The sequence below is a fragment of the Pelobates fuscus genome, chromosome 2 (genome assembly GCF_036172605.1).
Source record: "Pelobates fuscus isolate aPelFus1 chromosome 2, aPelFus1.pri, whole genome shotgun sequence".
Classification (NCBI taxonomy): domain Eukaryota; kingdom Metazoa; phylum Chordata; class Amphibia; order Anura; family Pelobatidae; genus Pelobates; species Pelobates fuscus.
This window is the reverse complement of record NC_086318.1, coordinates 430,525,889-430,546,060: the sequence shown is the minus strand read 5'-3', so window position 1 is coordinate 430,546,060 and position 20,172 is coordinate 430,525,889. Positions and strand designations below refer to the sequence as shown.

The 20,172-nt window shown below is 41.3% G+C and overlaps 1 protein-coding gene across 1 annotated transcript in view; it reads left to right on the top strand.

Annotated features, from left to right (window-relative positions):
• The window catches only part of LOC134586032 (calpain-13-like), a 127,891-nt gene that overhangs the window by 57,095 nt on the left and 50,624 nt on the right, over positions 1-20,172 (top strand). The window contains exon 3 of the mRNA XM_063441536.1: positions 9,853-9,922. Coding sequence (XP_063297606.1) covers positions 9,853-9,922 — 70 coding nt within the window. The remainder of the gene's footprint in view (positions 1-9,852; positions 9,923-20,172) is intronic.

Sequence of the window (20,172 nt, the reverse complement as noted above, 5' to 3'; positions counted from 1 at the left end):
CAAAAACTATTTTGAGACCTTAGCTGGGATATACCGAAGGGCAAGCTACTGAGTTTCTCCAAGCTTTTGTCCGTTCTTAGAGTTATCATATCCTTTGTATCTGTTGCAATAAGTTAAAGAAACACTAAATTTAAAAAGGAATATTATTAAATTGAGATGTGTTGCAAAATGTTTTTAAATTCCCTGCAATGCCTTCAAATGAGAAGCACTACGTGCATTCGGCACTGAATGTGAACATGTTAAAGAAATCTGAGGTCTTGAGAAAGCAGCGCCACTAGTTTCTGTCTGTCTGTCTGACAGCCACTAGATATGAACAAAATGAAAAAAGGAGATTTTCAAAGCAGAGCAGCTTTTGTAAAATTTCAAATCGATGTATTTCTTGTTCAGGACAATCGGCCGAGACACAGCAAGGAAATTAGGACAGACTGGAGGCGTCAACGCATTTTGTGCCTCAGCAGCACATCATCAGAGACAGCTATTCGAGGCTTGTTCTAAACAAACTGTAAATAGAGAAAAGGGACATTATCTAATTCACCAAAACCACTACAATAAATTCCAGGACTACGCTTCATACATATGTAACATTTATAATACTAATCAGTGTATAATACTTTGCTTTAAAAGTTTATAGCGACCAAATGAGCACTCAGTATGCACTCAGATATGGAAGAGCATTACCGGATGTTCTCCAGAAATTCACTCATTCAGTAAAATAATACAAAATAAATATATTCATGTTATTTCCCTCTGTTTTGTATTGCTTACATTTGCTTATATAAATATTTATATTTCTGGATAGAAGTTTAATCTATTATTAATATTGATATATATATATATATATATATATGTTGATTTTTCCCCACCATTGCATATTTGATTAGCGCCAAGTAAACAAGGTAGAGAGCTTATGTGCCGCTCACGGGTCACCTTGACAAAGAATTAATTGGCAGCCATTTTCCTATTACAGCCATAAATAAATAAATAGATTTATTCTGTTTACATAGGTCACAGATTCAGGTGCGCCTTGTGAGTTTCATATTCATAATGCCGTATTCACAAGCATAATAAATTACTGTAGCAGAGGAAAATAAATCATTAATTGGTTTGGAGCAGAAGCATTATGCCTTGCAAATGTGTTTCATTATAACTTGATTGCTGTGGTCCGATGTAGAGGACTGGACAATTTAGGTATAAGATCTGGGGAGAAACTTTCTATAGGATCTGACGAGGTTCTCAATATTAATATAATCTACTAATAGTAATATAATCTGGGGGTATATATATATATATATATATATATAGGTTTGATATGTCCGCGCACTGATTTAATAGCAAGTAAGGATCACATAAATGCACAGCAGAACTTACAATCAGAAAACATTTCTGTCCAAAGTCAGCTGTGCCCAAAGCTTAATGAGACAAAATAGTCTTATTTACATTGTTCTGGTAGCAAATAGCTGCCATGTTTATTGACAGCATGTCCTGTTATTAACAATATTAGCCACCTGGGACAATCCTGGGTAGCTCTGCAATATTAAAGGAATATGCTCAAACTGCAATGACAGCCTGCAAAACCTTATAAAATAAAAATAGCTAGATTTATACAAGCAGTTGAAAGTACAATATCTGTGCATTATTCATGTGTATAGTCCTCCGAGGAGAATGTCCTTTACACAGACTAATCAAAAGTTTTTGGCAACTCAAAAACACTATGTTTAAAAAAGGAATGCAAGAAGTTTTCAAAGACAAATAAATTCTCCCATGAGATGGAGTAGGCTCAGTGATGGTGTTGCTTTTCTGCCCTTGGCACTGGGTGCCTGGCATCTGTGCAGGTTATAGTGAAGGATGACGTGAAATCTGAAGACTACGTAGTGTCACAAAATTGTGTCTGAGTTGCATTTCATGGGTCCACCAGCAACAAATGACCTGAAACATACCTCAATAAGCTCCCAATAATGGATGAGAAGACAGCAGTGGACCACTCTGAAGTGGCCTTCTCGGAGTCCAGATCTGATTCTCATCAAACATCTGTGAAAAGAGCTAGAACTCACAGTTTGGAAAAGGCACCCATCAAACCTGAGACAACTGGCGCAGTTTACACAATAAGAGTAAACCAATATCCCAGTTTAAAAGTATAGAAATCTTAAGAACTGAAGTGTTTGATTGTAGTTATTGTCTCCAAAATCTGTGCTCCAAAATATTAGGTTAAGAGAAAACATATTTTTGTCCATGCCCTTCTCTTTTATTTTCCTGATTTAAATAATTCATAGGCGAAGTCGTAAATCAAAAGTGTGGTTTCTCTTCGATTGCATTTGTAATGACGAATGGTTGATACCAAATACTTAGTGCAGAGAAAATTGTGTTTTTTTCTTAAAAAACTGAAAGAGCCCCGATACTGTCAGCCACATCTGTTTCATAGTGAAAGGTACCATCTAATCTCTCATACCCGATCCCACCACATGATATTCTGCAAAGGGTTAAAAAAAAACTATTGGAAAAAATATGGTATAAAATAAAATGTCTTCATTATGATCTAAGTATACGTGATCAGTCATTTATTGATAGAAGGGCTGATTTTTCCAAAATTTTATGCTAGATGTCCATCAAAGGTTTAACCCCTTAAGGACCAAACTTCTGGAATAAAAGGGAATCATGACATGTCACACACGTCATGTGTCCTTAAGGGGTTAAAAGAAACCGTGCGCCTATTTCTTTTCTTTCGAAATTAACACACCTGTGAAGGGGTTAAAACTGGCATTATATTGCTTAAACCTGAACGTTGTTCCGGGACACAAAACTCCCTGTTTACAGTGAATTTTACATTTCTTTATATGCAATAATCTCTGGGGGACACGCTACTACTGTAATGCGTTACTCTGTATTTTCTCTAGGGCCGTAGGCTGCAAATGACATTAAAAGGAACTTAATCTCTAATGTATACTTGAAAATGAGATTAGGAGGATTAATGCACTGTAAAATGATCCACACATTTCAATTTTGTGTGTGTTTTTAAGCATGAATCAGTGACATATATATTTTATTGTCATTTCAGTTTTTAATGGACTTTGGAATGGAGTTGATAGTCTGTAACATGGTTAATTTATTTTAAGGAGGAATGGCTTTTTATGGATTATAAAAGAGTTTGGCTTTTTGAATCCATTATATTTGACCCTTTGAATACTTGAGGATAAAGCAATACGAATATTCTACTGTTAAAAATAATCTGCTACCTTGGTCGTGGTGAAAGTCCTTTTTATTTTCACCAGCGGTATGAACAAATGCCTTATACCCATTGCACTATGGGTGGCAGTAAATCGACTTTTTTCCATAATACAAGTATCATGTGTCCATGTTAACACGTGTGTATGCAGATTAGCTTGCCAAATTCAAGGAATCATGGGACATTTCGAATTTGCATACGTTTCGCATATAATTTCAGTTGACAGCTGGAGAGGACAGCAAAATATGATACTGTGTTGTACTGTCCATAAATTATAAATGTGATAAATAATTAAATATTTATACAGCTGTAAATTGCAATTAATCATTAATTTACATGGCACAAGAGGCTTGATATTGTAACCAATTGACTTCTTTGCAAACACGGTATTATTCAAACAGTACGCTGAATTAAAATGTGCTGCTTTGAAAGCACTAATTATCCTTAATAAGTATTTTATTATTGCGCATTGTTACAAAATTAACATGTGTTCTTTATTACAGTCACGGTGAAATGCTTTCTTTTCGAAATGATGACTTTTTATAAACTATGGTATTTATTTTGCTCTCTCCCTATTCTATTTCCAAAATTATTGTTTGTTAAGATGCAAAAAAAAAGTATTTTAAGCTTTTCCGTGGGCAGGCAAAAAACAAACAAACAAAAAAAACTGTTGTGGCAATCAAAAAGCTCTGCAGACACAGCAATGATGGAGGGGTAAACCTCCCCAGTGCTTCTCTTTATTATAAGATAGCATTAGTCGCCCCTATTATCTCATGACAAGTGCACAGTCCCCAGGGCTGTTGCCTTGAGGCCCCACAAGCATAGGGGCCCCATAGGCTTGCCAACATTTCAGTAAGTTATTCTGGGAGATTTATTCAGAACCTTCAAACCCTCTTTATTAAAATGTTCAGGTGGACTAACCACCTCAGTATCAGCTGTTATCAGAACATGCGATCTTACTGTTTTGAATACATACCTTGACCTGGTACTAAATGTACATAACCAACACAAAATCAGCACACATACTTTTTTTTGAAGCCATAAAGCTATAGTAAAGTTCTTCTGATATTTTTAACCGTCCATGTCAGTCGCTCATGTTATATTGTCCAAACATGGTATAAATTAATCTCTGAGGTACAGCATGTTTTTTAATATTCAAACACTGATTTTGTTGGAGGTACCAATAAATATGAGCTTAATTGTATCGATAATTAAAATTTTCATTCCTGTGAGTGGTTGTGTAGGCCGGGCCCCCGAGGGCCAATAATGCTGTTAAGACGGCCATGACAGTCCCCACTCATCAGTCGGTGTTCATATAGTACAATCAACTTAAAGGCTTGGCTCTTCCTGCGTACTCTTAGATCTCCCATCCATTTAGAGATTCTTACCACTATAAGTGCCGTGATTACATTTTGGATTATAATCACTAACTCCCCTTATCCCACAGCCCTTTCTCTAAAGCATTACTTATCATGGTTTTGCAATGAATCGTTCCGTGTTTTAATGTTTCCCCTCGGGTTATGCCTGGTGTAAAATCCTTTTACATTGTATATCACAACACTCCTCACTTGTTGCACTTTCTTTCTATTTTACAATCAGTTTCAGTGTATTATAGTTTCCTATAATCCTCCCATCAGATCCTCTCTTCATTTCCTGTCAGCCATTTTGAATTGATGTGTTAGGGTAAAATTCCATTAGAAGCTCACCTATCACTATGTGGCAAGCTGTGTACTGTGCACATTCCAGATTAGGATCTTTTACAAGTTCATGGAGCAACGTTTTAGGTTCTGCCATTTCTGCTAATAACCGGAAATGTATTTTTTCAAGTTAACTTTAAGTTCTCTCACTTGCCTTGTTCAACTTCACTGGAAATTGATCTATAATTGGTCATGGTTCCTTCTAAACTAGAACACATGAATTCAAGTTTGTTCTCCACGCTTTCCAAACACGCTCAATGTACCACATATGATGGTCTGCCTAGTTCGCCTTAAAGGAAGCGCCGGCCCTGGGTATTCCTTTTAGTGTTGATAGATGATGACACAACTTTAGTGTTAACTGTTCTTTGCAATACGTTATCAATAATTCTGTGTATATTGGTATAATGTCCCAGCTACAGTGCCCTTTTAAATTGGAAATTAGTTTTGAATTCACTTTGAATTCTCACTGTAGTAAATATCACAGTCAGTTTTGACTGCTCTGCTATTGGCATTATACTGTGTACTACAAATCTGGAGGTAAAGAGCTTTTCCCATCCACCTGCACTGCCACCTAGTGGAAATCAGATACCCATTAAAGGGAAGCTCCAGTGCCAGGAAAACAATCAATGTCCCTGGCACTGCAGGTCCCCTCTCCCACCCACCCCCCCAATCCCCGGTTGCTGAAGGGGTGAAAACCCCTTCAGTAACTTACCAGAGGCAGCGACGATGTCCCACGTTGCTGCTTCTTCCTCCGCCGCCGCTCCTCCTTGTGATTGCGTCGGCCGGTGGGTGAGACTGATCCCGCCCACCGTCCGGGGAGACCTAATGCGCATGCGCACCAATGCCGTGCTTTATAAAAAACTGCAATAATTACACTTGCAGGGTTAAGGGTAGTGGGAGTTGGCACCCAGACCACTCAAATGGGCAGAAGTGGTCTGGGTGCCTGGAGTGTCCCTTTAACTCTTTAGGTGCACACACATCTCATCAACACAATTTGCACTTTAACTCTGTATTATTATTATTATTATTATTATTATTATTATTATTATTATATTTATATGGCGCCAACAAGTTCCGTAGTGCTTTATCTTGCAGAAGCTGTACTCGTCCAAACAATTGGTGGATGCTCTTTAAATGCTGATTTTAATTCTGCTTCTTCCATCTCTCTTTCTTTATTTTATACATTTTATTCATGCATATTAATTGATGATCTTTCATTCCATGTTTTCTGTAATGTATTCATAAGTTTTATTATTTTATCAAATTAATTATCAAAAGATATGGAAAAGTAATTTGAACTAAACAAAATAACATGTTAACATGATGCATTCTAATTATATAATGATCAAATATTAAATTATTTTGAATGCTGTTTTGACAAATAATTCAATAGTTCCTTCTGGCACAGGAATATAGTAAATTCTGTAAAGTTTTTACTATGTAAAAGTTAATCATTGCGTTCTGATATATGTTGATAACATTGATTACAATCGTATTAGTATCAGCTTGTACAGGTGAATGCTTACTATTTCTACAACAGATATTGATACATAATACCCATGGCCTACATATATTGTATCGCCGCCACCTCTGGCAATTATCCCTGGAACTGTGACATTGAGATGGATGTTGCATATTGCAGAAGGACCAGCAATACAGAAGTAAACAATTGAGATTTCTGGATTTCTTGAGCTTTGCTTTAAAAATAAAGAATAAAAGCTATTTCTGGCACAATGAGGCTGATACAATCACTGCAATGAAGGCTGTGAAGAGAGTAATCAGGAAAGGATGGGATTATCAGTACAATTGAACATTGTAGGAACAGCTCTTTCTCTGCGCTACGATGATTACTTGAAAGCAGGCATCGATCACATCTAAATAAAATAATCACGCCGCTTCTGAATGGGCATCTGATGAGCATCTCTGTAACCGAGAGAAGAACGGGTAGAGATTGTAAAATACCAAGATCCTCATCCACACTTCGTGACGTGCTTTCTAAGTGGAGAATTGTAACAAAGATGGAAACACGGTGAAATACGGTGAAGAAAAAGAAAGGCAACAGTAGCATAGGATGGTGTGTGGACACTGTGGGTAAGCATTGGATTGGCTGAGATTATCAATCTTGCTGATCTCAGCCAGGGAGGTGGTGCAACCATTGTGAGGGAGTAAAGGTAAGTAGAAAAACCCTCACCTGGGAAAGAGGGGCAGACACCTAAACAGATTGGGTAACATTGTAGCAGTAGGATAACCTGGTTAGTATTTAAACTGCAGGCAGATCTTATCCCTGGCAGACTGGATGTGAGGTATCCAAGGTCTGTGCATAGTCTGACATTGACAGCTGTCAATCACTGCTTGATCAGTTTCAAGTAACTTGTGCAGGTTTTTGTAAATACAGATTGCGCTACGCTCCGACATTGACATAGTCTGTGCACGTTCTGCCCTGTGGACTAGGCTAAAATCTCTGTTCAAATGTATTTACAACAGACAAATCCCTTCTACATATTGTATCATTTCTCCTGTATTTAATGTATTTAATGTTCAAGGTATCTTTATGGGTATATATTCAGGAGTCTGGCCTCAACACTTCAATCAATCAAATTTCGTATACACATTGTAAATTACGCTTTGGGAATAGACGATAAGGCAGATGGCAGGTTTCCACAGGGCACACTTGTTATTTTTCTGGTTGGGAGGTTCGGTGCTCATTAAGCTGTTGAAAGTCGAACTGGGATTTTTGCTCAGGTAATTGAGCTGGAGAGAAGAAATTCAGTTATGCTATTACATTTGGGCGATAAATTAAGAGCAGTATAGCACAAAGGGATCCACGTTGATGCACAAAATGACACAACTGTTCATCTATATCAATCTAATTAAAGAGAAATATTGTTACAAATTACTTTGTTATATGGCAACATTTTTCATTGGAATTGCCTATAATGTACAATGCTTGATTGCTTGTTTGTTTATATATGTTTAAAGGCTGGATGTGACAGATGCAATATATCTCTTGTAGTTTCCATGAACCATTGAAGCTTGCCCTTTGACAGCCACCCTTCTACATGCAGATACTTTTAAATTTGATTAAAGTGAAGTTTTATCCAAAAACTGGATTTGTTCCTATGAGTGTCACATTCTCTAAAATAGTATGTTTTGTGTACGTGTGAATGTGTTTTAGTAAAAATATACAGTATCAGTATTCAAGAATGGAATACATTATACAAATATATACATACATTTCTTGGTAAAGTATCACAAAAAATGTTGTGTCATTACCTATCATCACTTAAAGGAATACACTAAGCATCAAAACAATGTTAGCTTTAAGAATCACCATAGTGTCAGGAAAACAAACCCGTTTTCCTGACACTATGTCATTCTTGGGGGACCCTAAGCCTCAGGGTCCCCCTCCCATGGCGCTGAAGGGGTTAAAACCACTTCAGCCACTTATCTTAATCCAGCGCCGGGCTCCCTTGGCGCTGGTGACCTCTCCTCCCCCGCCGACGTCAGCTCCCGAGTGGAGTGGAATGCGCATGCACGGCAAGAGCCGCGCTTGCATTCTAATAGTCCTTAGTCCTATGGACGTCTGCACGCTGGATGCGAATTTCGCATCCAGCGTCGCAGAAGTGCCTCTAGCGGCTGTGAGAAAGACAGCCACTAGAGGCTGGATTAACCTGGCTATGTAAACATAGCAGTTTCTCTGAAACTGCTATGTTTACATGTGAAAAGTTAAAACCTGAGGGACCTGGCAATCAAACCACTTCATTGAGCTTAAGTGGTCTGGGTGACTATGTTGTCCCTTTAAAGAAGCAGTTTTTGTGTATAGATCATGATGTTGCAGTCTCAATGCTCAAATCTCCGCAATTTAGGAGATATATGACTCTTGTTTCTGTTTATGCAGCCTTAACTACACCTCTCCTTGCTGTAACTGACACAGCCTGCAGCTAGTGGAATGTGCCATGATGCACAGTCAGGAACCTTCAGAGAGGAACTCCAGGCACTAAAAACATCTATTCTGTAGGATTCCTGAGTCCTGTGAGACAGTGATAGCAAACTATCCATTACCTTTACCTCGCCCACTGCTGAAACCCAAGCATTTCGGACCGAGTCCCTCTTCCATGTTTGGGACATGATTGATTGTGCAGCATTTAACAACCTAAATATCACAGATTTTCTGTATGCGTGGAGGGGCCCTATGGTTACATTTAATAACATCTCTGCTAGATCATAGAAAATGCCTGTGACTGTCTACCTAACCCTTCCTCATAATGTATGGCAGATTGTGCCGGTTATTAAGCCGAGGATCAGTTGAGATATTTTCTAGTTTCCTGTCCTCCTCTGTTACCAGAAGTGGTGTGTCTGACACCCTGGGCTAAGGTTAGCTTGCAGTTTGCATATTATTTATTACTGCAATCTGAAACATTATTGGGGTTATCGGTATAGTTACCAACTACCACATACTCCATTGACAAGATACAGATAGTGTTCTTATGGTCTAAGTATCATTACCGGTTAATCGCATTAATGGGGTGCAGAATTGTCTATAATGTGACAGATTGTGGATGTGAGTTTTCATTGACACAGTAACCAAGCACTGCATTTACAAAGTAAAAGGGGCAGTGATGTGATCTCTCTAAAGAACAGACATTACACAGACCTATTTACTTTGTAAACACTTCCTGGAAAAAAAGACTAATGTGAGCTAGAGGTGATATTTCACTATTTAATTAACTGGTATAATTTCCCATTTAAATCCCTTCCTTCAATAGGTAGTGTTTCTGCCATGTGTGTATATACAGTGCTGGTAGTAAAAGGGTTAATTGTATAATGGCATTACAATGTATTTATCAGCAAGTTGTGTTTTTTATATTGCTGATAAAGTTGTTTTTTGTTACATTACAATCATTGCATTCTAACAGTTCTCTTATTTTCTTCAAGGAAATTCACAGAGACCCTCGTTTTTTGTTGGATGGAGCGAGCATATTGGATATAGTCCAAGGAGAAATTGGTAAGACTATTTTTATATGGTAAAAACCAAAGAAAAGAAAATGTTACTTGCGCTTTTTCCTTAATCCCTATGTATATTTAGACAAATGGAGGTCATTTAGTTGCTCCAATGGCCATTGGAGGGATGCCCGCCTGCCAACGTCAAGGCAGACCCCCCCTAAGCGGGTCCTAACACTGACCCTTCAGCCTGCTTCCTTGAGCTTCTGGCAAAGATATCTCTAATGAGACAGAAAGGGGTATTTTTTATATACACCCCTTTACTTATTAACCCTTAATAGGGAACACATGGGATGGGTAGCAGCATTGTAACCAGGCTGTGTGATACAAAGTAAATACAAATACAAAAAGAGAAGTCCTGCGCTTAAGCTGCAAGGACTACAACACACATCAGCCCCAATATATAGTAAAAACCAAAGAAAAGAAAATGTTACTTGCGCTTTTTCCTTAATCCCTATGTATATTTAGACAAATGGAGGTCATTTAGTTGCTCCAATGGCCATTGGAGGGATGCCCGCCTGCCAACGTCAAGGCAGACCCCCCCTAAGCGGGTCCTAACACTGACCCTTCAGCCTGCTTCCTTGAGCTTCTGGCAAAGATATCTCTAATGAGACAGAAAGGGGTATTTTTTATATACACCCCTTTACTTATTAACCCTTAATAGGGAACACATGGGATGGGTAGCAGCATTGTAACCAGGCTGTGTGATACAAAGTAAATACAAATACAAAAAGAGAAGTCCTGCGCTTAAGCTGCAAGGACTACAACACACATCAGCCCCAATATATAGTAAAAACCAAAGAAAAGAAAATGTTACTTGCGCTTTTTCCTTAATCCCTATGTATATTTAGACAAATGGAGGTCATTTAGTTGCTCCAATGGCCATTGGAGGGATGCCCGCCTGCCAACGTCAAGGCAGACCCCCCCTAAGCGGGTCCTAACACTGACCCTTCAGCCTGCTTCCTTGAGCTTCTGGCAAAGATATCTCTAATGAGACAGAAAGGGGTATTTTTTATATACACCCCTTTACTTATTAACCCTTAATAGGGAACACATGGGATGGGTAGCAGCATTGTAACCAGGCTGTGTGATACAAAGTAAATACAAATACAAAAAGAGAAGTCCTGCGCTTAAGCTGCAAGGACTACAACACACATCAGCCCCAATATATAGTAAAAACCAAAGAAAAGAAAATGTTACTTGCGCTTTTTCCTTAATCCCTATGTATATTTAGACAAATGGAGGTCATTTAGTTGCTCCAATGGCCATTGGAGGGATGCCCGCCTGCCAACGTCAAGGCAGACCCCCCCTAAGCGGGTCCTAACACTGACCCTTCAGCCTGCTTCCTTGAGCTTCTGGCAAAGATATCTCTAATGAGACAGAAAGGGGTATTTTTTATATACACCCCTTTACTTATTAACCCTTAATAGGGAACACATGGGATGGGTAGCAGCATTGTAACCAGGCTGTGTGATACAAAGTAAATACAAATACAAAAAGAGAAGTCCTGCGCTTAAGCTGCAAGGACTACAACACACATCAGCCCCAATATATAGTAAAAACCAAAGAAAAGAAAATGTTACTTGCGCTTTTTCCTTAATCCCTATGTATATTTAGACAAATGGAGGTCATTTAGTTGCTCCAATGGCCATTGGAGGGATGCCCGCCTGCCAACGTCAAGGCAGACCCCCCCTAAGCGGGTCCTAACACTGACCCTTCAGCCTGCTTCCTTGAGCTTCTGGCAAAGATATCTCTAATGAGACAGAAAGGGGTATTTTTTATATACACCCCTTTACTTATTAACCCTTAATAGGGAACACATGGGATGGGTAGCAGCATTGTAACCAGGCTGTGTGATACAAAGTAAATACAAATACAAAAAGAGAAGTCCTGCGCTTAAGCTGCAAGGACTACAACACACATCAGCCCCAATATATAGTAAAAACCAAAGAAAAGAAAATGTTACTTGCGCTTTTTCCTTAATCCCTATGTATATTTAGACAAATGGAGGTCATTTAGTTGCTCCAATGGCCATTGGAGGGATGCCCGCCTGCCAACGTCAAGGCAGACCCCCCCTAAGCGGGTCCTAACACTGACCCTTCAGCCTGCTTCCTTGAGCTTCTGGCAAAGATATCTCTAATGAGACAGAAAGGGGTATTTTTTATATACACCCCTTTACTTATTAACCCTTAATAGGGAACACATGGGATGGGTAGCAGCATTGTAACCAGGCTGTGTGATACAAAGTAAATACAAATACAAAAAGAGAAGTCCTGCGCTTAAGCTGCAAGGACTACAACACACATCAGCCCCAATATATAGTAAAAACCAAAGAAAAGAAAATGTTACTTGCGCTTTTTCCTTAATCCCTATGTATATTTAGACAAATGGAGGTCATTTAGTTGCTCCAATGGCCATTGGAGGGATGCCCGCCTGCCAACGTCAAGGCAGACCCCCCCTAAGCGGGTCCTAACACTGACCCTTCAGCCTGCTTCCTTGAGCTTCTGGCAAAGATATCTCTAATGAGACAGAAAGGGGTATTTTTTATATACACCCCTTTACTTATTAACCCTTAATAGGGAACACATGGGATGGGTAGCAGCATTGTAACCAGGCTGTGTGATACAAAGTAAATACAAATACAAAAAGAGAAGTCCTGCGCTTAAGCTGCAAGGACTACAACACACATCAGCCCCAATATATAGTAAAAACCAAAGAAAAGAAAATGTTACTTGCGCTTTTTCCTTAATCCCTATGTATATTTAGACAAATGGAGGTCATTTAGTTGCTCCAATGGCCATTGGAGGGATGCCCGCCTGCCAACGTCAAGGCAGACCCCCCCTAAGCGGGTCCTAACACTGACCCTTCAGCCTGCTTCCTTGAGCTTCTGGCAAAGATATCTCTAATGAGACAGAAAGGGGTATTTTTTATATACACCCCTTTACTTATTAACCCTTAATAGGGAACACATGGGATGGGTAGCAGCATTGTAACCAGGCTGTGTGATACAAAGTAGGGTTAATAAGTAAAGGGGTGTATATAAAAAATACCCCTTTCTGTCTCATTAGAGATATCTTTGCCAGAAGCTCAAGGAAGCAGGCTGAAGGGTCAGTGTTAGGACCCGCTTAGGGGGGGTCTGCCTTGACGTTGGCAGGCGGGCATCCCTCCAATGGCCATTGGAGCAACTAAATGACCTCCATTTGTCTAAATATACATAGGGATTAAGGAAAAAGCGCAAGTAACATTTTCTTTTCTTTGGTTTTTACTATATATTGGGGCTGATGTGTGTTGTAGTCCTTGCAGCTTAAGCGCAGGACTTCTCTTTTTGTATTTGTATTTACTTTGTATCACACAGCCTGGTTACAATGCTGCTACCCATCCCATGTGTTCCCTATTAAGGGTTAATAAGTAAAGGGGTGTATATAAAAAATACCCCTTTCTGTCTCATTAGAGATATCTTTGCCAGAAGCTCAAGGAAGCAGGCTGAAGGGTCAGTGTTAGGACCCGCTTAGGGGGGGTCTGCCTTGACGTTGGCAGGCGGGCATCCCTCCAATGGCCATTGGAGCAACTAAATGACCTCCATTTGTCTAAATATACATAGGGATTAAGGAAAAAGCGCAAGTAACATTTTCTTTTCTTTGGTTTTTACTATATATTGGGGCTGATGTGTGTTGTAGTCCTTGCAGCTTAAGCGCAGGACTTCTCTTTTTGTATTTGTATTTACTTTGTATCACACAGCCTGGTTACAATGCTGCTACCCATCCCATGTGTTCCCTATTAAGGGTTAATAAGTAAAGGGGTGTATATAAAAAATACCCCTTTCTGTCTCATTAGAGATATCTTTGCCAGAAGCTCAAGGAAGCAGGCTGAAGGGTCAGTGTTAGGACCCGCTTAGGGGGGGTCTGCCTTGACGTTGGCAGGCGGGCATCCCTCCAATGGCCATTGGAGCAACTAAATGACCTCCATTTGTCTAAATATACATAGGGATTAAGGAAAAAGCGCAAGTAACATTTTCTTTTCTTTGGTTTTTACTATATATTGGGGCTGATGTGTGTTGTAGTCCTTGCAGCTTAAGCGCAGGACTTCTCTTTTTGTATTTGTATTTACTTTGTATCACACAGCCTGGTTACAATGCTGCTACCCATCCCATGTGTTCCCTATTAAGGGTTAATAAGTAAAGGGGTGTATATAAAAAATACCCCTTTCTGTCTCATTAGAGATATCTTTGCCAGAAGCTCAAGGAAGCAGGCTGAAGGGTCAGTGTTAGGACCCGCTTAGGGGGGGTCTGCCTTGACGTTGGCAGGCGGGCATCCCTCCAATGGCCATTGGAGCAACTAAATGACCTCCATTTGTCTAAATATACATAGGGATTAAGGAAAAAGCGCAAGTAACATTTTCTTTTCTTTGGTTTTTACTATATATTGGGGCTGATGTGTGTTGTAGTCCTTGCAGCTTAAGCGCAGGACTTCTCTTTTTGTATTTGTATTTACTTTGTATCACACAGCCTGGTTACAATGCTGCTACCCATCCCATGTGTTCCCTATTAAGGGTTAATAAGTAAAGGGGTGTATATAAAAAATACCCCTTTCTGTCTCATTAGAGATATCTTTGCCAGAAGCTCAAGGAAGCAGGCTGAAGGGTCAGTGTTAGGACCCGCTTAGGGGGGGTCTGCCTTGACGTTGGCAGGCGGGCATCCCTCCAATGGCCATTGGAGCAACTAAATAACCTCCATTTGTCTAAATATACATAGGGATTAAGGAAAAAGCGCAAGTAACATTTTCTTTTCTTTGGTTTTTACTATATATTGGGGCTGATGTGTGTTGTAGTCCTTGCAGCTTAAGCGCAGGACTTCTCTTTTTGTATTTGTATTTACTTTGTATCACACAGCCTGGTTACAATGCTGCTACCCATCCCATGTGTTCCCTATTAAGGGTTAATAAGTAAAGGGGTGTATATAAAAAATACCCCTTTCTGTCTCATTAGAGATATCTTTGCCAGAAGCTCAAGGAAGCAGGCTGAAGGGTCAGTGTTAGGACCCGCTTAGGGGGGGTCTGCCTTGACGTTGGCAGGCGGGCATCCCTCCAATGGCCATTGGAGCAACTAAATGACCTCCATTTGTCTAAATATACATAGGGATTAAGGAAAAAGCGCAAGTAACATTTTCTTTTCTTTGGTTTTTACTATATATTGGGGCTGATGTGTGTTGTAGTCCTTGCAGCTTAAGCGCAGGACTTCTCTTTTTGTATTTGTATTTACTTTGTATCACACAGCCTGGTTACAATGCTGCTACCCATCCCATGTGTTCCCTATTAAGGGTTAATAAGTAAAGGGGTGTATATAAAAAATACCCCTTTCTGTCTCATTAGAGATATCTTTGCCAGAAGCTCAAGGAAGCAGGCTGAAGGGTCAGTGTTAGGACCCGCTTAGGGGGGGTCTGCCTTGACGTTGGCAGGCGGGCATCCCTCCAATGGCCATTGGAGCAACTAAATGACCTCCATTTGTCTAAATATACATAGGGATTAAGGAAAAAGCGCAAGTAACATTTTCTTTTCTTTGGTTTTTACTATATATTGGGGCTGATGTGTGTTGTAGTCCTTGCAGCTTAAGCGCAGGACTTCTCTTTTTGTATTTATTTTTATATGGTATCTCATAGAGTGACATCTTAACATTTGGCTACTAACAGTTCTGTTTGATTGAAGTCCCTGATTCATAAAAACATAAAACAAATGCAGTGAATGTTCATGTTATGTAAAAAAACATTTAGCAGGCTGGCCAGTCATAATCTGCTTTTTAAAGATAAAACAGTAGATGGATATTATGGAAGCATTTATTTTAATTACCTCTCTCTTCTAATGTCACTGCTACCAGTGATCCCAACCCAGTCCTCAGTTTGTTCCCATAGTCCAGGATTTAGCCATTTCCCAATTTTGTTCCTACGAGGATACTGACATACCTGTACCACCGGTGTGCTTTTAAGGACAAGTTTGAGAATACTACTACAGACTAGTGATGTCGCGAACACGAAATTTTTGGTTTGCGAATGGCGAACGCGAACTTCCACAAACGTTCGCGAACCGGGTGAACCGCCATAGACTTCAATGGGCAGGCGAATTTTAAGACCCACAGGGACTCTTTCTGGCCACAATAGTGATGGAAAAGTTGTTTCAAGGGGACTAACACCTGGACTGTGGCATGCCGGAGGGGGATCCATGGCAAAACTCCCATGGAAAATTACACAGTTGATGCAGAGTCTGGTTTTAATCCATAAAGGGCATAAATCACCTAACATTCCTAAATCACAATGGATATGGATTGACACCAGACATATGACATATAGACACCTTGACATATGGATTGACACCTGTCCTCAGAGACCCTGATACACACTGACACAGAGCAGAATAGGGACTGTTCCCCCTACATAGGGCCACTTGGCAGATATGGATTGACACCTGTCCTCAGAGACCCTGATACACACTGACACAGAGCAGAATAAGGAATATTCACTAAATGCCAAACATTGTTATACAGGGGAATATTCAGTAAATAAGGATAAGGGTGGGGACCTACTGTCCTCCCCCTGGCCCCCACACCTGCGCGGTGGGTGGGGGCCATAAATCACAATTGGGGGGACCTACTGTTCTCCTGCCCGCCCCCACCTGTGAGCGGTGGGTGGGGGCCATAAAAATAATGAGGGGGGGACCTTCTGTATGATGTTGTATCGATCAGGTAGTGTAAGGGTTACACCCGCTTCACAGTGACAGACCAAACTCCCCGTTTAACGCACCGCAAACAACCACAAACAGTCCATTTGCACAACCGCAAACTCACCATTTGCACAAGGTTGGATACCAAGCTAGCCATGTCCGTTCCTTGTCCTCACTGATGTCATTGAAGGTCTCTTCCTCCACCCAGCCACGTACAACACCAAGGGTCCCTGAAAGTATGCTAATAAACTGAAAAAAGAAAAAAATCTCCTAAGAAGGAGATCTAAAACTGGCATAGGAAAAGGTTAGACAACTATAATAAAGTGATACCTACAAATCCTAGTGAGCATAGGTGTATAATAGAGGGAGAAAGGGAAAGCAGAGTAATGCTTCCTAATGCTTCCTAATACCTAGTACCCTTTGTTAAAGTAAATTGAGTAATGGACAAAAGTCTTTATTGTATCATTTATAAATAACAAAGGGATACTATACTCATTCCCCTATAGTGGCTAATTGTGTAATAATGGTAATACTATTACCTATTATATAATATTGGCAGGGGCAAGGAAATTCCCTCTAAATAGATGTGTATAGGCAGAGAGTATGGAGACCGGAGTGATAAAGTGTCAATAAGGTGATATAAAGTTAAATGTAACACAGACACACAGCCACCCTTTCTCTTAGCTAGTTTCCAGAAATGCTGGATAGGTAGAAGGGCTATAAAGACTCAGAGAGGTATAAGAAGAATCCTCTAAACTAGCCCTAATCTCCTTAAACACCTTAAAGGGTGTTCTAAGCTAAAGCTCAATCTAAACGTTTAGATGACTGCCTGATTTCCCATCACAGATGCTGGCTTGGAATAACACTGTGCAAGACAAAGAGTGGGTCTAAGTGCCCATAGTGCAGTAAAGTGTCCCTAGTGAAGTGAAAAAGAGAATAACAAGCTGGCGCCCAAGAGAATAACGAGCTGGCGCCCTATCCTCCTACTTCAAATTTGGGGCACTGCGCGTGCAATCTAATGTGCCACCAGATAGGAGTGGTGTGTTAAGTAGTACTATTCCTATCAGTTTAATCCCTGTTATGTGCCTTTTTTTTTGGTTTGGTTTTTGAAGCCACAGTGCAGCACCAGAGGCCCGAAAAATTAGGCATGTACACATGCCTGAAAAATTAGGTATTGTTGCAGCCGCTGCTGTAGCAGCGGCCAGAAAAATTTATGTTTGCTTCCCAGGCAGAAAGTGCCCTAAAACATTGTGGCTTGAACCCTAGTTGGTGGCGGATAAGTCACGCAAGTCAACTAGCATTCAAAGCTAAAATACAGCAGCGTGTGGACCATTTTTAGCCCAAGGCAGCTCATCTCATCAGGCCTTTTTTAGTCGAATGTATTGCCCACTGTCAGTCCCTTTGGGATCCATCCCTCATTCATCTTAATAAAGGTGAGGTAATCTAGACTTTTTTGACCTAGGCGACTTCTCTTCTCAGTAACAATACCTCCTGCCGCACTGAAGGTCCTTTCTGACAGGACACTTGAAGTGGGGCAGGCCAGAAGTTCTATCGCAAATTGGGATAGCTCAGGCCACAGGTCAAGCCTGCACACCCAATAGTCAAGGGGTTCATCGCTCCTCAGAGTGTTGATATCTGCAGTTAAGGCGAGGTAGTCTGCTACCTGTCGAGTCGTTCTTTGAGGGTGGATCCCGAAGGGCTGTGGCGATGCGTAGGACTTAAAAAGCTCTGCATGTCCTCCATCAACAACACGTCTTTAAAGCGTCCTGTCCTTGCCGGCGTGGTCGTGGGAGGAGGAGGATGACTTTCACCTCTTCCCCTGTTAGATTCCCGTTGTGCTGTGACATCACCCTTATACGCTGTGTAAAGCATACTTTTTAATTTATTTTGCAAATGCTGCATCCTTTCCGACTTGTTGTAATTTGGTAACATTTCAGCCACTTTCTGCTTATACCGGGGGTCTAGTAGTGTGGACACCCAGTACAGGTCGTTCTCCTTCAGCCTTCTTATACGAGGGTCCCTCAACAGGCACGACAGCATGAAAGACCCCATTTGCACAAGGTTGGATGCCGAGCTACTCATTTCCCGTTCCTCCTCCTCAGTGATCTCAATGAAGGTATGTTCTTCCCCCCAGCCACGTACAACACCACGGGTACCAGATAGGTGACAACGAGCACCCTGGGATGCCTGTTGTGGATGGTCTTCCTCCTCCTCCTCAAAGCCACATTCCTCCTCTGACTCCTCTTCCTCACAATCCTCTTCCAGCGTTGCCGCAGGTCCAGCAAGCGATGCTGATAAGGCTGTTTCTGGTGGTGATGGTGACCACAACTCTTCCTCTTCCTCTTCACGCTCATCTACGGCCTGATCCAGCACTCTTCGCAGGGCACGCTCTAGGAAGAAAACAAATGGTATGATGTCGCTGATGGTGCCTTCGGTGCGACTGACTAGGTTTGTCACCTCCTCAAAAGGACGCATGAGCCTACAGGCATTGTGCATGAGCGTCCAGTAACGTGGCAAAAAAATTCCCAGCTCCCCAGAGGCTGTCCTAGCACCCCGGTCATACAAATATTCATTAACGGCTTTTTCTTGTTGGAGCAGGTGGTCGAACATTAGGAGTGTTGAATTCCAACGTGTCGGGCTGTCGCAAATCAAGCGCCTCACTGGCATGTTGTTTCGCCACTGGATATCTGCAAAGTGTAGGAACGTAGCTGGATATCAAGGATATGTAGCTGGATATCATGGCCGTGTAGGAACGCCTGAAATGGCCACACACCTTCCTGGCCTGCTTCAGGACGTCAGATAAGCCAGCTGTCAGACGCTGGGCAAGGGGGTGACTTTCTGACATTGGCTTCTTACGCTCAAACATGTCCTTGACAGACACCTGACTGTGGGCAGATGAGCAGGATGGTTGAGAGGGGGCAAGGAGGACAGCAGTGGTTGACGTGGCTGAAGATGCTGGACCAGGAGGAGGATGGCGGCTTTGAGTTTGTGTGCTGCTTGTACTCATGTGTTGATCCCATAGGCGTTTGTGATGTGCGATCATGTGCCTACGCAAAGCAGTTGTACCTGGGTGGGTGTTGAACTTCCCACGACTCAGTTTCTTTTGGCACAGGTTGCAAATGGCATCGCTGTTGTCAGAGGCAGACACACACAAAAAATGCCACACTGCTGAGCTCTGCAATGACGGCATTCTGGTGGTGGACACAGCATGCGTTGATTGGCGTGCTGTCTGGCTGACCCTGGGTGCCGATGCATGCTGTCTGACTGTGCCACTAGCTCCTTGCGACGACCTCCCCCTGCTTCCAACTCGTCTCCTCCTCCTCTCTGTCTCCCCATCTGAACTTTCGCCCTGTTCTTCTTCTTGCCGAGCGGGCACCCACGTGACATCCATGGACGCATCGTCATCATCAACCGCTTCACTTGTATCTGACAACTCAGCAAAGGAAGCAGCAGCGGGTACAACATCATTATAATCACACCGCAAGTCCATGTGTGTAATGCTGCCTGACTGAGACATATCCCTGTTATCTACATCCTCTGGCAATAT